The sequence below is a fragment of the Pseudorasbora parva genome, chromosome 13 (genome assembly GCF_024679245.1).
Source record: "Pseudorasbora parva isolate DD20220531a chromosome 13, ASM2467924v1, whole genome shotgun sequence".
NCBI lineage: Eukaryota > Metazoa > Chordata > Actinopteri > Cypriniformes > Gobionidae > Pseudorasbora > Pseudorasbora parva.
The window spans coordinates 38,223,120-38,243,084 of NC_090184.1; the positions used below are offsets into that span (position 1 = coordinate 38,223,120).

The window sequence follows — 19,965 nt, forward strand, 5'->3', positions numbered from 1 at the left end:
TAGCAATTTCGGGACCGGAGTTGCGCAGTAGAGCGCAGGAAGTAGAGCAGGAAGTACAAAAGCCCGCCCACACTCTCGCAGATGCAGAACAATTAATTATGTTGGTGTGAAATTAACAGTTATGGAAATGTAGAAATTAAAGCTAAAGCTCCAATCTGCTCCCAAAAATTCAGAAAAAAGTCCGTTAGTGCCTCAGTGACAACTTCACTCAGAGAAGCCGTGAGTCTCAGCTGTCAATCATGATGTCACACCCCCCGTTTTTATAGCATCAGATAACTAACTAAAACTAAACTTATTTTAAAAACAAACACTTGAAATGAAATCATTGTGATGATAACTGCCTTCAATGACAAACTAACTTTGGGGAAAAAATATTTGAAGTGTAATTTTATTATTTAGTTTGCCTCACGTCCATTAGAAAACACAGAGGGGCGGCTATACAGGGTCCGGTCACCGGCGGGCGATCGAGGCGCGAAAGCTTCAGTATCTGAGAGGGAGACTACAGGCTTGCTAGCGATACATGCATGCACCAAGGGGGTAATCTAGCGCTCGGAAAGCGTTCCACCCATAGGGGCGGCCATTGCTAACCAAGCCATCACCTGCTGTTAGCATCCCATTGACTCCCATTCATTTTTGAGTCACTTTGACAGTGAATAACTTTACATCTGAGACGTTTAAAGACTCCATTTGTCCATTGTTTATTTCTAAAGAAACACGACAATGCATAAAAGGCTCCGTTACCTTGTATCTTACACTATTGCCCCGCAGAAGCTGTTTTTGTAAAAATAGACTAACAATTGCGTCATAACCAACGCGACTCTGTCGCACAGTTGAAAAATTACCGTATAGACCTGAGGAGACGCTCGCAGGCAATCTTTTACTGTCTATGAGACAGTCGGGGGGACGTGGAGACATAAAGTCTGATAAAGTCAAGGGAGAAGAATGGGGAGAAGCCCATAGTGAGCCAAAAGCAACGGGAGAAAATATTTAAACAACGGGATTCAGCTTTACCTTTCCACAACTACTAGAAGACCTACAGCTGTCAGACAGGAGGCTCACGTCACATCTACGTCGTCAAGCTCAGTCTGAGCCTGCGCAGTTCACTCAGTCATCAGGAAGTGAGTGCCCCTAGGTTGACTTTATTTTTCCGCCGTTGACGTCAATGGGAACGCTCTGTCCATTTCTTTTACTGTCTATGGCATGCACAGACTTTTACCTTGTGCTTCTCTGGCTCCGCGTGAGTTATACATTCTGGGATAACACTGCCATCTAGCGGTTGGGTGTTATACAGTCTGTGGTTTAAACCGCACACAAAGCCAGGAATCTAGGATGTAAATAAATAAATATATAAATATCGATACAGTGTTTTTGAGAATCGATACAGTATCGCCAACCATACTATCGCGATATTCACGTGTATCGATATTTTCTGACACCCCTATGGCGGAATAGCACTTCTGAGAGTACTTTGACTTGGCGCAGTAAAAACTCCCTCACATCTCCCTCTCACTCTCATTTCTGTCAATAGGGGGGAGGGGGAGATGTGAGGGAGGATGTTTCAGCCGAGACTTTTTACTGCCCCAAGGCGAAGTACTCTAGAAGTGCTATTCCGCCATACATTATAGTTCTCCTTTTTAATCCACTTAGAAAAGCGCCACGTTTTATTTTGTGTCACCATACTTGATCGTTCAACTATTCGTGTAACTGTATTTAAATGGGTAAACATGGAGGTGTTTGGTCGCTTCTAACTTGATCTCTGTTTGGTACCATAGTGAATGAACTGGGCTTAGTGGGCTAAGCTAAATGCTATCAGATCATCACCGCGCGTCAGAGAGATTAAGAGCACACACTGAGACGAGAGAGGTATGTATGAACTCATTTTAGTTTAATAACAGTTTAATAAGAAAAAGCAGTGAAGTATCCCTTTACGGTATGTTTCATGAGGCCAGAATGTTACGCTAGTGAGCACATCCTTTTTGTGTCATATCTGTGATTTGTCTTTGTTTTTGTAATAAAGTAAAAAAGCTGAGTGAACATACTCTAAGTTTGGTAAATGGATCATTTTTGCAAGTGTTTGTAGAGCCTACCCTGAGTGAACTGTACAGTCAGCCATGTGTATCTCCTCACCAGACCATTTAACAGCAGCATTCAAGTAAGAAGTGTTCTTAATAAAGATACTAAAATTATTCAATCAAGAAAAAAGTTATTTTCAGTTTTTTTTTTTTTTTGATTCATAATAACTGCACATATAGTAGGCACTGTATATTATGCTGCTTTCACTTTAAATACACATATCTAATATACACATGATTTATTTCCCTGTTGTTTACATTCACAGTTGTAACCGACTGTGTTTAATTGAGCTTTGTGTGTTTTTTGCATAACCCTGTGTGTATTTAAAAATTTGTGTGTTTTTTACATAATCTTGTATTTGACAGTTTAAGCGAAATAAGACGCAAAAGAGAACTGGTTTATACTCATGGGATGTGCCTTCTGTCAGGCAGCTTTCTGTGTGCATGCTTCAGATGTAGAAAACCATATAGCAGAAGTTAAGACAAATAGCTTTAAAAAGTATGCAGATAACAAACTTTCAAGATTATGAATTTTTCACTTTCAACAATTTTTCTAAAAAATTGAGGGGAAAATCTCATCATGAAATAAATGTTTTTCTTTAGTTCCCATTGGCCACAATTATTGGCACCCAAAAATTGCAACCTCTTTTTGCCAAGATAACAGCTCTGAGTCTTCTCCTATAACGCCTGATGAGTTCGGAGAACACCTGACAAGAGATCAGACCATTCCTCCATACAGAATCTCTCCAGATCCTTCAGATTCCCAGCTCTCCTCTTCTCTTCACCCCACTCATTGTCTATAGGGTTCAGGTCAGGGAACTGGGATGGCCATGGCAGAAGCTTCGTTCTGTGCTCAGTGACACATTTTTGTATTGATTCTGATGTTTGTTTTGGATCATTGTCCTGATGGAAGAACCAAACACGGACCATTATAAGATTTCTAGCAGAATATTTTTTTCCTCTATTTTTTATCTGTTGGTATTTGCTAGAATACATGATTCCATGTAATCATGTCAAGGACCTCCAGCAAAAAAAAACTTTACTATGTTATTCACTCTCTTGACTTGATATTTGAAGGGCGCGGGGCATGCACGTCTGTGTGAGTGTGAGCACGGTTTGCACTTATATCCATCGAGCGGGCCAAGTAATACAAAAATAATATTCCAATCAATCTCAGGTGGATGAGAGATAAACCATTGTGTTTGTTTGATAAAGACGTTTACGAGCCCTTTGGTCGAGAGAATCATTCCGGTTGCCGCTTTCAAAATGATCCCTCCCTCATGTGAACTGAACTGACAGGGTAGCTGAAGCTTGTTAAATATGCAAATCTTATCCAATCCTAGCCGTGGGCGTTTACTTCCAAGTCTCCAGTGCGGCACGCCCCTCAAAACCCAGCGTTCAGGAGAGAGCCTCAAAACCAGTGTAGAAAATAGCCTATTACTTATATATTATGATGTTTTTGAATGTAAAAACGTCATAATTTGACCTCAGACAACATGGGAATATGGTGTACTTTTTATCCCTGTTTGCACTAAACACATCTGGTGGGTTTTCTGACCATAGAAGCCAGCCCCTTTTGAAGTTCCAGTTCTGTCTGACAACTGAATATGCTGTAGTTTGAGTGAGAAGGATTTTTCTTGAAACCCTCCCAAACAACATGTGGTGATGTAGAGGTTGTTTGATCCTTTTTTTAGGCTTTCTGACCCTAAGACTCAACTTATCTCTGTAATTCTCCAGCTGTGACCCTTGAGCCCCTTTCACACTGCGATTCCGTCAAATACACGGATAATGCGACCCGGCATTTGTTCCCGGGTCGCTAGATTTGGTCCATTCACACTGCCAACGAAATACCGTAATATGTGCACTTTTCACACACAACCTGTAACGGGTTAACACGTGACATCCTGATGTGACGTATAATGGCGAGCGATCTCAGCTTCAGCGCGGATAGTAAGGAGCTCCGTGGTCTCGACTTGTGTCCAGTTTTCGCACATTTCTGCTTGTTTAATTTTAGTTTCTTTTGTATATGAACACTCTCTGCGTTTAAAACATCGACTAGCTCTTCTGGCACTGCAGGGTTGTATTATAGAAAAAACAAGCTCTAGGAGTCGCACGATAACTACGTACACGTTGCGGCATTAGTTTTGGCTTTTGTTCACACAGCGCTCGTCCCGGGTTGAATACCGCAATATTACTAGGTCCCCGACCCGGGTCAAATTCGGTAATCAATCCCGGGACGTGGTTGCTTTCACACAGAAGGCGACCCGGCAATGTTCCGGGAATATTGCGGGTCCGACGTGCAGTGTGAAAGGGGCTTTGGAGAGTCTTTGGCCATTAGGATGATATAGAAACACGTCCTCTTCCTGTCCTAATCTGCCTGATTAGTCACATTTTTAGTTGATTGGAGCTTCTTAATTACTGCCCTGGTGATGGAAATATTACAGCCACTTTCTATGTGAAGCTCAACACTCTTTAGCTGGACATCAGAACTATATTCTTTGGTTTTACTTATTGTGATGAATAATATAATTAATCACAATGAGTAACTTTTTTTACTTCAAATAAAGATGAGAATTTTGTGATTTTTTGAATGAAAGATCAAAAGGATAAACCATGCAGATTTATTTTCACAGCCGCCTTTGCTTATGTTTACCAAACATGCCAATATTAGTGTATTTTACATCTTGTAAAAAGCGACAAAATAGATCCCCTTTAACATGTCACACAAAGTATCAATAATCAATTTAGGACAATCTACAGTTATATGCTTAAGTGTGACTGACTACAGTCCTTGCCTTTGCAAGCACCACTATTGAAAGAAAGAAAAATCTATGGTATTGTACTTTCAAATCTTACAATAAAGAGGAAAGATAATTGTTGTCATGACAACTAGATGAATCACAGAGCATTTTAGCCATGCTCTGAGTAGAGCTTTTCAACAGCACTATTCTCAATTACTTATTTTGTCATTGTTATAAAAGACAACATTACATTGCAAGTGGATGTCATTAGACAAAATATCATCGATCTGTCCAGGTGCTGAAGCCTACACTACTTTTTGAGGATTGTTTTTGTGAACTCCCGCCAAGCCCTCTGGGTCATCGTGATCAACGAAATGTAAAACTGCTTTGCACAATGTCTATGAAAACTTAAATACTTGCTGAGCAACATCTGGTGAGATCGCTCCTGGGTCGTTTTTGAGTTAGAACAAACATGAAACTGATATTCAAGCGCTCCTATAATACTAATGGTATTGGACACCTGCCAACTCTCGTATGATAGCAGAATGATGAAAGATCTCAGAAGCCATTATTATGAACCTAGAATACTGTGCAGGGAACCCCCTCCAACTATATCACAAGCACATTTTTCATAAGGCGCTGTGAAAGAAGTGCATAAGCATTATTTTCTCCTCCAATGACTGATGGTTCTCATTCCCCCGTGATTTCAGCCTGTCGCTCAAAAAGCTCAGAGCCTGCGGAGGCTGAAACTATAAAGCAAAGAAGAGTGAGTCTCTTTGATAGCATCATTATAGCATCAGTGACACAAATGAGTGAAGGCACACGCAGAACTTGTTTTTGTTCCGCCAGCTCACAGGTGCACTCGAAGAGACGATTGGTTGGAGAACGTGGGGAGAACAGAAGGGCCTCTCAGCATGAACTCAGGAAGAGTGGGATAACATCATGGACGGGTTTCATCCATTCTGCCATCCCACACGGTCTCACCTGGCAAAGAGAATCAGCTAGAGGCTGAAAAACAGGCGAGAGAACGAGGTGCGAACACATGTGATGGTTTTGTGGCTTTCTGTTTTTGAGATGGTCCTGATGGATGGACTTTAGTCTCTTACACAGGTAACCCAGAAGTGGCCAGTTTTTCTCCCCACTGGAAACTTTATTTTTTTACTTTAAATGCTAGCAAAATTCACTAATTGTTTGTTTTAAAGCTTACCCAGGTCCGTGTTGGGGCTGGCAAGTAGCTGTTTGAATTTATCCAATCGAGTCTTCTCTCTCACCGTCATGGGCGGAGCTCCTGAGGCATTTTGATCTGAAATGCGGGCAACTAATGGAATGATGGGACGCACAGGAAGTGACTGCTGTTTCTGCAAGGTGTTGCGAGCTAAACAGGACAGAAAGATATGAATATTTAGCATTGTAAAAAGAACATATTAGAGCTGCACCGATGTATCGGCCAATAAAAGATGTGTTTATCCTGAAATCTTGAATTTAAGGTATATGTTTTGACATTTTGAATGTGACATAACAGACCACTGTAGCAGCTCAGTGCAAATGGCAGGGCAAAATACAAGTCTTTCTTTCACTTTAATACCAGTTACAGCACAAAAAAACATACATGAACATCAAAAAGTTGAGATACAGTATAACTTACCGAAATGTGTCATGTCTCATGTAATCGCTCAATCAACGTTGCAATCGTGTAAAAACGTCAATAAAACAGCTTGTGAACATTGTCCCTTAACATTGCATTGACCTCAGAAAAGTTATCCAGTCTTCACAGTTCATTAGTTAGTTATAATAATTACACACTAGAGGCGAGCTTATTTACTGTTAAAGGGTAAGTTCACCCAAAAATGAAATTTATGTAATTAATGACTCCCCCTAATGTCGTTCCACACCCGTAAGACATCCGTTCATCTTCGGATATTTTATATTTAGTCCTAGAGCTTTTCTGTTCCTACAATAAACGTGTATGCAGTGCACACTACGCTGTCCATGTCTAGAAAGCTAATAAAAACATCATCAAAGTAATCCATATGTGACATCAGTTAGTTAGTTAGAATCTGTTGGAGCATCGAAAATACATTTTGGTCCAAAAATAACAAAAACTACGACTTTATTCAGCCTTGTTTTTTCTTACGCGTTTGTTTTCAAACCTCAAATGAAGATTCAAACGGTAATAAATCAGCAGATTGATTCATGACAGGGATAGCCAATGTCACGTGATTTCAGCAGTTTGACACGAATCATCCGAATCACTCCCCACCTCCTAAAAACTCTTTGGAACTGCATGATTCACACAAGTCACCCAAACTGACATGAAAAAAGCGGGAGGCGCTGAAAAGCGTGCTGTTTGCATCCTTGTTTTTATTCCCTTTCTGGACATGGACAGTATAGTGTGAATACACTCGGATATGCTCTTGGACTAAACATAAAATATCTACACGGAGTAACTTTTTTAGTTTATTCTTAGCTAAAAACACTTATTTTTTCAAAAATATATGTGCTCATTAATGTATATTTATTTAGTTATTTATTTCAAGTAATAAAGTATTCTCATACGTTTATAATATGCCATTGAAAATACATACGGGTGAGGTGTTCGAATGCCGTTCTCCATGTTGCCCCTCCATCTTGAAAGTATATAAACCAAAGAGGGACATACCCGTAAGTTCAAGCTTTGCCTTTCACGTTTTAACACTTGATGGCACTGTGTCGAATGTGAAGAGGGGGATTGCCAGAGGTGTGGACTCGAGTCATGTGACTTGGACTCGAGTCAGACTCGAGTCATGAATTTGATGACTTTGGACTCGACTCGACAAAATGTACAAAGACTTGCAACTCGACTTGGACTTTAACATCAATGACTCGTGACTTCACTTGGACTTGAGCCTTATGACTCGAGAAGACTTGCTACTTTTTGGCCATTTTTCTTTCACACGGCCGCGCTGCTCTCAGAGAAAAAAAGCTGCACCTGTATGCATGCAGAGAGCACGCGCGCTACCAGCACGAGTCACGACATCCAATCACCGTAGTCCCAAGTTGGTTTGATTAGACAGTATCCATAGCTACCAAGTCCGCGTATAACACGTGACTTTGGGCTTCTCTTTTTGGCAAGTCGCGGTAAAAAATCTCGAATTGCGGGTCGCGGTTTTTTGGGCTTATTTGAAAAAATGTGGTTGCTTGTTAGGAAAATATGACAAGCAACTTCGTTTCTTTACATTTATGGTCGCTGTTTTGTCCAAATACATTGCCTGACAGTGTCTTCTCACAGCTAATAGCCATAGTGCAACGATACAAGTGCTGTAGTCATTCGTCCTCATACATCTCGCCTCCTTCCCTTCATTGAAGAAAAATCGCGTTCAACGTGCAGGCATGTGATGTGATGTTATAAATGTAATGATAGTTCGTAGACGTAAATAGACGAATACATTTTTTTTTTTTTTTTACAAACAATGCAACCAGCAGAGATATACAGAGATGGAGAGGAAACAGGGAGGTGAGCCACCTAATTTAATCTTAAAAATATTTTTTATAATGTAGGCTATTTATTATGACTATTATTATTTGGCTATTATAAAAATAAAAATAAATAATTAAAAAAAGTATAGGCTACTAATAATAACAGTAGGTATGGTTCGAATGTATATTATTATAAACATGTCTCTATATTGCAGCGCTCTCAGTGTTTTCCTGGGCACTAACTCCCAATCATAGACTGTAAAAAAAGTGCATAATAATCCTAAATAGTAGCTATGTGACATTAGTAATTTTCAATACTATTTAGAGCAGATTGCACATTGAGATGCAGGGCTTATCCTTTTTATGGTCTATAGTGTGCATGTTCACCACTGCTCCTTATATGTGTGCAATAACTCCGACTGGAGTTACAATATTCCCTCACGTCCCTTTTTCTCTTTTTCAATCTCCAAACCTCTTCTGTTTACAGCCTTTATTGCAACTTGAAGAATTTTGTAAAATCCCATCTCTATTTGCTTTTTAAACTCCACGAGATTTCAGTTTAATATGTTGCAGGCTCATTTATTGATAAATTATTGATAATATATTATACTGATGATAATAAATAATATAATAATATTGGGCTTGTTTTGGGCCCCCCACCCCTCTGTATTTTTCATACCTGAGAAGAAAATGAAACAGATGTCAGAAAATCCCTTATAGCCTCACGTTGTATTTGAAAGTACTCTTTACTCATATCAGTGTTGTTGTGTTAATATTCATTGTCTATTATACACTACGGTATACGATAATATTTCAGTTTCAGTGTATGCAATATTAAGAATATTTTCACTGCTTCAAAATTCATAAGAAAGCCCTTTCCCTCCAGAAACTGAAGTCATATGCTTTATAGCAGTGGTTTTCAAAATGGGGACAGGGACCCCTGGGTGCCACAAGGGGACGCTAGGGGGGCCATGGCAAGCTGGCATAAAAAGTATAGCAAAACAAAATAATTGAATAAATTAAAATTATTAAAGTAAACCAAATAAAACCAAAAATAAGCTAAACAATATTCCAATAATGGCCCTAAGTTTAGGCTAAAAGGACCCATGTCTATTTGAAAGTTGAACTGTTTTGCAATATGAGGTCAACACAATACAGGACTGAAGCTGCTGTGCATTGTTCTAGTGCAATATGCTGTTGAAATACAAGCATTTTCTGTGAAAATTTACATTTTCTGTTTTTTTACTGTATTTGCTTGTTGTCATTGTATAAAAAGAGGTTTAAATAAATACAAATCTTACAGACATACATGATTTGTATAATTTTTATTTCTGTGGTAAGATGACTTGAAGTGACTCGAAACTAAAATGGTAGGACTTGGACTCGACTTGAGACTTGTTGGCTTTGACTTCTGACTCGACTCGAGACTTGCCTCATCTTTGACTCGACTTGACTCGGGACTCGAGGGCAAAGACTTGAGACTTACTTGTGACTTGCATAACAATGACTTTGTCCCACCTCTGGGGATTGCCATGTTAATCTTGAACTAAATCGGCCACTGTAGGAGTTAAAACGAAATCAGAATTGAGAGGAACAGAAACATATTCACTGTATGGTCATATAGCGTTACACCGCTAGATGGGGGAAAATATCACACAGTGGAGCTTTAAACTGTGTTCTGAAGATGAACTGATGTCTTACGGGTGAGGAACGACATTAGGGTGAGTCATTAATGACATAAATTTCATTTTTGGGTGAACTTACCTTTTAACAGTAAATATTACTTGTTTTTCCAACACTTGTTGAGTTTACCCCTTGAATTGTTTAGTTGAAACTATCTACAGCAGTCTATGACTTGACAGTCAAAAAGTCATGCATACAGCCATACCATCAATATTACAAAAAGCAATTAGGGAAAGATGATACTTTTCAGAAAACAGGCAGGGGAAAAAATGTAAACCTTTGAAACCGTTATGATTTTACTTGTGTTTTACAGCTTAAGAAAAAAAAAAAAAAGGAAAAAAAAAGCTACCAGCATACCTGCATTAATATTCAGCTGGGCGTCACTACAGGATTTTACCACCCTGCCATTGGTTGGACCACTTTCAACATCTAGTCGGGGATGTTCTGGGTTTGTGCTGATTGGTTCCAGCCTGTCTGGAAGGTGGGGCAGTGGCTCGGTGTCCTCTGGGGCTTTGAAGAGTTTGAGGTGGGGAGTCTGAGGCATAGAACGTGATTGGACAGGGGAAGATGAGGACTGTTTAAGACTGAATATACCGTCATCCTCTTCATCATCAATGTCCCATGCATCATTGGTGCTCCGGGCAAATTCATGGAAAGATGCAGGTTTTTTGGACTTTGTGTTCACATTGCTGGCCTTCGGAGTGTCTTTTAATCTATATATAGAAAAAAAAATTTTAAACAGCTACATTCACACACTTTATACTATATAGATTGGTTAGAATAAGATAAGTAAATGCATGAAAAATAAAATAAATCAAAACCGAAATTTCAAAGCTGCAAAACGTCTATGCAAATCGTGCACCCATTAAACATGTTAAAATGGATTCGGCCCACGACTGAATGCAAAAAAACACACAAAAACACACACATTACAAATGAGAGTAAAAGGACAAATAACTGAAAAGATATGGCTGATTTGCACGCAGACTTTCTAGCAGCACTTACGGGCGGTGTCTCCGTGGGTCCAGAGGAGGGTGCTGTGCTCCATATACTGGCTGTAAACTAACAGAAAGAAAAGCTGACATGTGCTATATAAAGAGTCAGAAAAAGGGCTGTGTGATCCTGAATACTTTCAGGCTCATGAGTATGACAATAAATGATATACATCTCAATATTTTGTGCATTTACAATATCATGCTGTTTCAAACCCATATGATTTTTTTCTTCTTCCATGGAATGAAAAAAAGGCAAAGTTCTGAGGAATATCCTGGCTATTCTTTGCAATGGACGAGAATGATGACTGAGAATGTCAAGCTCCAAAATGACACAAAACAAAACTATATAATAATTAACAATAATAAAAGTTTAAATCAGAGATGCTATTAAAACAAGATTAGAAAGGATAGTAAAACTAGGTTAATGACAGTATTATTAGCTTACTGAATACCACGCAAGATAAACTGAATGCCTATTATAATTTTTAATGTATGTGAAAAAGAATGCATTGTGCAATGATTTCCAATAGTAGCATGCTACATTGGTTTCACATGACCTCGTTACATACATAGACTACTATTCAAAAGTTAAAGTTTCCACAAAAATATTAAGCAGCACAACAGTTTTCAACATTGATAATAAGCACCAGATCAGCACATTATAATGATTTCTGAAGGATCACGTGACTGAAGACTGGAGTAATGATGCTGCAAAATCAGCTTTGCTTCACAGGAATAAATTACATTTTAAAATACATTACATAGAAAACAATTATTTTGACTTGCAATAATATTTCTCAATATTACCAATAATATTAATCAAATAAATGCAGCATTTGTGATTGCCGGAGTCATTTACATTCACCTTTTAGATTAGGTTAATTTAGCTATTACTTATTTTAGCCTCTTGGGGAAGTATTGCACTAGGTAGGTGTGGCACTTCACTGGGAATAAGATATATTTACATTTATCAGTTAGTTGATCAGTTGTGGATGGCGGGGGAACACGGTTCTTACCGTAGCCTTGAGCACCCACTACACCAACAGCTCAACAACACTTTATTAATTAGCAATAGGTGAAGTATCATTTTATATAAAATACTTTTCTAACTTTATAATAAATGGGAACACCACCCAAAGACAGCTAATGCATGGACCTAGGTTCTTTCTGTTATGCGTTGAGAACACCATGCCATCCATGACGAGGCTAATAGGATAGCCTCAACAGTGGTCTTTGAAAAACTTTTGAATGGTAATTACGGCTAGGGTAAATTTCGGTAAAATAATCCAATCTTATTAAGCATTGCATCTCCAAATCCCAAGATTTACAAAAATGAATGGCAAGTTAAAGGGTTAGTTCACCCAAAAATTAAAATTCTGTCATTAATTACTTACCATAATGTCGTTCGACACCCGTAAGATCTCCGTTCATCTTCGAAACACAAATGAAGATATTTTTGTTGAGATCCGATGGCTTAGACCGGCCTTCATTGGCACCAATGTCATTTCCTCTCTCAAGACCCATAAAGGCACTAAAGACATTACAAAGCCCATCTCACTACAGTGGCTCTACAATTATTTTATGAAGCGACGAGAATATTTTTTGTGCGCAATAAAAAATGAAATGATTTATATAGTGATGGGCCGATATCAAAACAAAGATTCGAAAGGTTATGAATCAGCGTATCGATTCACGATTCAGATCACCAATGTCACGTGATTTCACGAATCATGAATCAATACTCTGATTCATAACGGTTTTAAACTTTGTTTTTAAATCAGCCCATCACTATACAAGTCATTATTTAGTTTTTTTTGCGCACAAAAATTATTTTAGTTGCTTTATAAAATTATTGTAGAGCCACTGTAGTGACATGGGCTTTGTAACTACATCTTTACATACTTTTTATGGGTCTTGGGAGAGGAAATTACATTGGTGTCAATGGAGGCCTTTCTGAGCCATCGGATTTCAACAAAAATATCTTAATTGGTGTTCCGACGATGAACGGAGGTCGAACAACATTAGGGTAAGTAATTAATGACAGAATTGTAATTTTTTGGTGAACTAACCCTTTAAGTACACTGTATTTTGAGATACAGTGGTGTGCACAGGCTGTGCTATGTTGTATTCTGGACATTTTTGAAAACAATATCACAGGTATTCATAGACTCAAGGCTATGAATATACAAAGACAATTTACTATAAATGAGAGAAAACTGCAACGCGCAATATGGCGGAATATGTGCCTGAAAAAGAGACTTTTCAGGCATTCACAATGCTGCTTAACTGTATATTCCAAATATGAATATTTAATACATCCCCCAGGCCTAGTCAGGAACACACAGAGAAAACTAAAATCTGGAGAGGTAGTTTAAAACAATTTCTGAGCGGTAGGATAGACCTGCTAGTCCTTGGTGACAGCAAAAAACACATCTCATATTAAAAGTCAAGCACACTGCTGGGCCCTGCACATTACAACAACATATAAATACAAATCTCAGTTTTATTAGAGGATATAGTGAGTTACTGAGCAATATCCTACACAAAGGTAAGATATTTCCAAACACTGCAGTGCTAAGCAGATTTTTTACAGCCAACACAGGGCCATAGGTGTGGTCATATTGTTGAAAGGAAAATTAACAATGTGGTTGTTACAAGGCCCTTTTCTGTTGAAATCAACACAATACTAAATGCAGTATGTGCAAATGGGACCGCATAATTGGCAAAAAAACAAACAAACAATGCAGCTGAAATATGGCTCATCAGTTTTTATGAGTACAAAATAAAAGGTAAATTACTTCCAGAAATGTAAGCAAGTCACTTGCATTTGCATGCAATATTAGGCTGTGAGCAAGGAGTGTGTTTAAATAAACGAGCGGCTTGCCAGAGGGCAGCGTTATCTTAGACTCATGGTGTTCCTTCTGCTATGAACACACAGATGACTTTTCCACACTATAATCTACATACAAAAGCTAACAGAGTCGGAGAACTGTTAGTGTTATTATTAATTCCTACCTCAATGTGAAGGTATTAAAGTGAATTTCATTAAAGCGAAAATTAAACACGTCCATGATTCAGTTATCAACAGACACACTGTCTAAATACCTTTTTTATGTGCATTAATTAGGATTGTCAAACGTATCGGCACCTGTCGGTAGGGATGTGCAATATATATATATATATATATATGTGATCTATGATAATATCGTAATTGTAGTTTCAACAATGTATGATCAGACATTATAGAGTATCCCCCTCTCTTTACAAAAACGCACTAGAGAGTGCGCACACATACTACATGATTTAGTCTATTAAAATATATCTAAATGCTCCCAATATTTAAGATAAGGGGGCAAAATGCCTCTGTATATATATATATATATCTACGTGGCATTGATTCAACAAGGTGCTGAAAGCATTATTTAGAAATGTTGGCCCATATTGATAGGATAGTATCTTGCGGTTGATGGAGATTCTGGTGACTGTAGGGGCCCTTTTAGTACAGTGAACTCATTGTCATGTGTCACTGTCACCCATTTGGCACTAAGGGGCCTAAAGTGTGCCAAGAAAACATCCCCCACACCATTACACCACCACCAGAAGCCTACACAGTGGTAACAAGGCATGATGGATCCATGTTCTCATTCTGTTCACACTAAATTCTGACTCTAGCATCTGAATTTCTCAACAGAAATCGAGACTCATCAGACCAGGCAACATTTTTCCATTCTTCAACTGTCCAATTTTGGTGAGCTCATGCAAATTGTAGCCTATTTTTCCTATTTGTAGTGGAGATAAGTGGTACCCGTTGGGGTCTTCTGCTGTTGTAGCCCATCCGCCTCAGTTGTAACAAGTGGTTATTTCAGTCAAAGTTGCTCTTCTATCAGCTTGAATCAGTCGGCCCATTCTCCTCTGACCTCTAGCATCAACAAGGCATTTTCACCTACAGGACTACTGTATACTGGATGTTTTTCCTTTTCAAATCATTCTTTGTAAACCCTAGAAATGATTGTGTGTGAAAATCCCAGTATAACTGAGCAGATTCAGAAATACTCAGACTGGCCCGTCTGGCACCAACAACCATGTCATGCCCATGCTCAAAATTGCTTAAAACACCTTTCTTTCCCATTCTGACCCATTCAGTTTGGAGTTCAGGGGATTGTCTTGACCAGGACCACACCCCTAAATGCATTGAAGCAACTGCCATGTGATTGGCTGATTAGATCATTGCATTAATGAGAAATTGAACAGGTGTTCCTAATAACAGTGTTGATCCTGGATGTTAGTTATGATCTGCGATCGTAATGAGGCTTCTCCTCATATTCTTCTTTATCGTTTAGTTTGTTTTTGTTTAAATATGTTTAAGGTTTACATGATCTGTCTTCTTATATGTCTTATAGTTGAGGGACTCCTATTTTGTTGGGTATTAAAGTTTACGGGTAGTTTACGGGTAGTGAAAGGGAGAGCTCGCGGGCAGTTTATCTTAGTTTTTTATCATATACAGATTTACCAGTTATAAACTGGACCCACAAAAAGGCACATGGTCGGTATATGTTTGTTTATTGTTAGTTGTATGAGTGTTTTTGTGTCATTTGCTGTGTACCGTATGTTAATGATAATGCAACGGAGAGAGAGAGTTTGTGAATGAGACGTTAATGCGCACGCTTTGTTTGTTCAGCTCTTACGGTGATTTTTTTGGATGTTATAAACTTAACAAACCATCAGTAAAGTTTGGTCATCATTCAGATGGGGTATACGCTACATTTTGTGTCCAAAAACATCTTGGGATAACATTTTCCCTTACGAAAGGAAAATATATTTACCAATATATTTTCTTGAAATATATTTTAATATATGGAATAATATATTTATGGTATTATAAAATATATTATATATTTATGCAATATATTGCAAAATATACAAATGATCGCTTTCAATATATTGCAATATATTGGAAAATATAAATATTAAATCCCATATATGTGAATATATTGCATGATATTTTCAAATATATTGCAATATATTTTTGTTTCGTAAGGGTTCACACTGACAGCTGTCATTGTAAGACATAGCAAATAAGTTTGTTTGTCTGAGTTAGGGGGGCGTAACATAACTAAGGGAGGCGGGGCATACCGATAGGTCAAATGTTTCAGTAGACCACTGTTTAATAAAAATAAATAGAGCAATTTTGTAAAACTGCTGTACTGAACCTGTACCAAACCATGCAACTGAGGTATGTATCCTGAACCGTTACAAGCATAGTAAGTAAGAATCCATTTAACACAGCTGTAAATCCACAAGGTTTCATGTTTTGTTCCAATGCGAGCCTCACACTTGTGAATCCTTTAAATTATAATCAACAAAGTTCAATTATGTAAATAAGAGATTCAATGTACAATTAAGAAAGCTTTTTAATTATAACAGGAGTTTTCACGAGAGTGCAGAATTCAGTGAGCTTGCTCTATAAAGATTGAAAGCCTTAATGATTATAAATGGATGTTCGTCTCTTACCTTGTTCACTCACAATCTCTAACAAACTCTAGTTTTTCCTGCTGGTAAGTACACTGCAAAGTTTCGGTTGACAACCATATTTAAATGCATGACTGATTTGGAAACTATGTTGACTGACAGTGATAACCAATGGACGAGACAAAATAGGAAACATTTTTGAAATACTTAAAGATTCTTTGGATATAAAATATTTTGTTATTGACAAAATGTATATGAGTGAATATATATTATATTATATATATGAATATACATCATATACATAAAGAGAAGTTCCGGCTACAACGTTCTTCCCCAAGATGCATGCAGTATTGTTTATTAGTGCACTTTTATCCAACAGGTTTTGCTCTGGTACTGAAATTGGTACAGTGAACGGCAAAATTGTACAGGTATAAGTACAGACTTATGAAATGTTTGTACCATAACAGATAACACCCCTAGTCTCTATACAACTGTGGCTCATATTACTTGACTGAGAAGACACCAAGGTTGTCTGGAGTCATCTAATATCTGTTTTGCATGCTCTGCCCCTTCTGTTGAATGAGATATATGGTGGGAAAATGGCCACACCTCTCGTCCACTCATGTTACAGCGGGACCACACCCACTGCTGCGGATTCACCTGAACAATCAACTCAAACAGTCTGGAATCACAACCACACCCAAACAATAACAGCCGGTTCACCACTGCCTGTTCATCTTTCCCACCACAGAGGGGAACTCCATCTGTTTTAACATCATCTTCATTGTGCTCCTCTGCTCATAATACAGCAATTGAAACTGTCTGAAATTATGAGGTCATGAAAATTTTAAGTTATGCAAAATTTAAAAATTCAACAAGGGCACATTAAATTGATCATAAATGACAGTAAAGAGAATTACAATGTATCAAAATATTTCTATTTTAAATAAACAGTTCGTTTGAACCTTCTATTAATCAAAGAATCCTAAAAAACTGCAACAGTTTTGACAAAAATTGTTTTCAACATTGATAATACGAAATGTTTCTTGAGCATCAAATCAACATATTAGAAGGATTTCTGAAGGATCATCTGACTCTGGAGTAATGGCTGTTGTATGTTAAGTACGGTTTTAAAGTATAAAATAGAAAACAAATATTTCAAATGAATAATATGTAACAATATGTACAACTTGACTGTATTATTGATCAAATAAATGCACCCTAGCATCTTTTTCATAATTTTTTCAAAAACAAATCAAGCAAGAATTTTCTCCTTTATAAAACAAAAATACTACAAATTTACATTATTTGGATGCATCACTTGAAAGCTATTTTGAACATGCCAGTGGGAAAACATTTTTTTTACCCAAAAATACATTTTTATATTTTTAACCTATATATATATTTATTTATTTCAGCCACCATTAAATTAAAATGGACCACTCTTTTTTTAATGGAATATTACAGTATTTCCTAAAAAATTATTTATCCATGCACATTTTCTTTTTTAATTTAAGTGCCCTCATAATCTTGAATCAAAATATCATCCACAGTGACATCTATTCTCTGATGACGTGTTTTTCGGTGTGAGGGCGGGACAACCTGCCACTCACATGAAATCCACCAATAGCAAACCACAACAATCCAATCAATTACTAATGTCTCATTCACTATAAATTTTTTCTTTTTCGAAAAACTGTTTCACTCGGATATGCGTCACAACAAAGGAGAAAACACTCAACTTCTTTTTTATGGTGCCTTTAATAAAAAAAAAGATTCACTTTTATTATGGAGTAAATTTTGTCCCCCTTCAATTCTGTAAGAGAGACTCCGAACAAGAACAAGATCAAGGACTAAAGTCAATGTCAAGTAAACAACCTAATCAAAACTGGCTAAAAATAATATTGAGATAATACCAAACGATCTGTAAATTTCAATTGATACTTATGCTGCCTTAAAAAGAAAGTATTTGAATATAAATGTTTATACAATTTTTTTCAAAACTGAAATTAAACTATTGGACAAACACACACTTTGTTTTAGCATGACTAGACATATATATGTACACCCATCAAGACAAAAACGAAATACCCCTGGAAATTATTTCTAAATGCCAATATTACCAAACATACAAATATTTCAGCGACAGCTGTGCACCACAGTAGCAGCGACTCATCTACAGGAGTTCCTCTTTAGCAAGATTATGCAACGGGCCAATATAAAATCGGATCTACAGTAAACTGTCCAGTCATCACAAGCTCACATTCACACAGAGTCAGATGAACTGATTCTATCTGTGACCATGAAAGAAAATCCAAACAACCTGCAATGAAGCACACTCAGCAAACTCTGTCCAGACTAAACAAAAGGCCCAGCAAAGACAAAAAGGTCCAACCTACGCCTGCTCTAAGAGCATTTCATTAAATAGTGTTTTAAAAAGCAACCAAAACTCTGCACTGGCAGGACGTTGCGTTACTCTGACATAAATTACCAATGCATATTACATACATAGATAACACTGAATAGTTAGTTAGTCATTCTTTATTAGTATTATTATAAACATCATAATTTAATTGAACTTTATATAGTTTAAGAAGCTTTTTGGTTTTTGATGACAATGGCAGCTAAAACCACTAAGATACCATAGTTTCATAGTAGCAACAATAAGGTATTCTGGTGGAAACTATTTAACATGTTAACTATGTTTATCATGGTTAACACTTTTGCAAGTGTTGATGTTGACCAACATTAACTTCACTACGATAAGTGATTACATGATGTTCAAATAATCTAAACAACTATTTTAGATCTTTACAGCATCGTTGATGACCAAAAACGCAACATATTGTAACTATAGGATGCTAAGCATGCTGTCAAAATAGACAGCTCACTAGGTTGACACACATCCACAGTATCCAGTAGACAAAGCAGCTGGTCAGGGCCGATCCATTAATAACTTCTGCCAATATATTAACACGCTTAAAAGCTACTTTATAAATAAATAAATAAATTATTAAATTCACCTCCCGGGAACCTTTTGGTTTCTCCTCCAGAAATGAATCCTGTTGTCGGTGGCCATGGCGAGAGGACGCCCAATTTCACTCAAAAAGAGCCATGAAACCGAACACCACGCCGTCAACCGACATGTGTAGATATCCAAGGGCGAAAACAATATGGATATTTGTATTGCCGCGTGTGACTGACTTTGTTTTGATTAGTTATTGCGAGTATTTTGTCAACACAGAATGTGCCTACCGCGGTTCTGGATGGAGGTCGCCATCTTGGAGGTGCGTGAGGTCGCGCTGTGACTGGCTGAAACGAAGAACAGGTGCAGAGGAGCTGACCAATGGGGTTTGAGTTTTATTAGACGAAGACGCGTATTTTTTAGTATCTTTATTCTCTGTAATAGTATTTGCTTGCAAATGTGTTTTTAAAAATGTATACGCATTATAATGTACAAAACAATGCACCATCGAACATAGAGAGGACATTAGTGCAATACAGAAAAAAGAAGGAATTATCTTCTGTCTGCATTACAAAAGTTCCACA

At 37.6% G+C, this 19,965-nt stretch overlaps 1 protein-coding gene across 2 annotated transcripts in view; it reads right to left on the bottom strand.

Annotated features, from left to right (window-relative positions):
- tbc1d22b (TBC1 domain family, member 22B) overlaps positions 1-19,723 on the bottom strand; it is a 75,998-nt gene extending 56,275 nt beyond the window's left edge. Inside the window, exons 1-4 of one of the 2 annotated variants that reach the window (XM_067414317.1) lie at positions 19,440-19,723; positions 10,958-11,014; positions 10,310-10,665; positions 6,021-6,188 (exon numbers count right to left, since the gene is read on the bottom strand). In XM_067414317.1, the coding sequence (XP_067270418.1) occupies positions 6,021-6,188; positions 10,310-10,665; positions 10,958-11,014; positions 19,440-19,495 (637 nt within the window). In that variant the 5' untranslated portion in view covers positions 19,496-19,723. The remainder of the gene's footprint in view (positions 1-6,020; positions 6,189-10,309; positions 10,666-10,957; positions 11,015-19,439) is intronic. The other variant, XM_067414318.1, reaches the window with a different exon arrangement.
- Between the last annotated feature and the right edge of the window lie 242 nt (positions 19,724-19,965).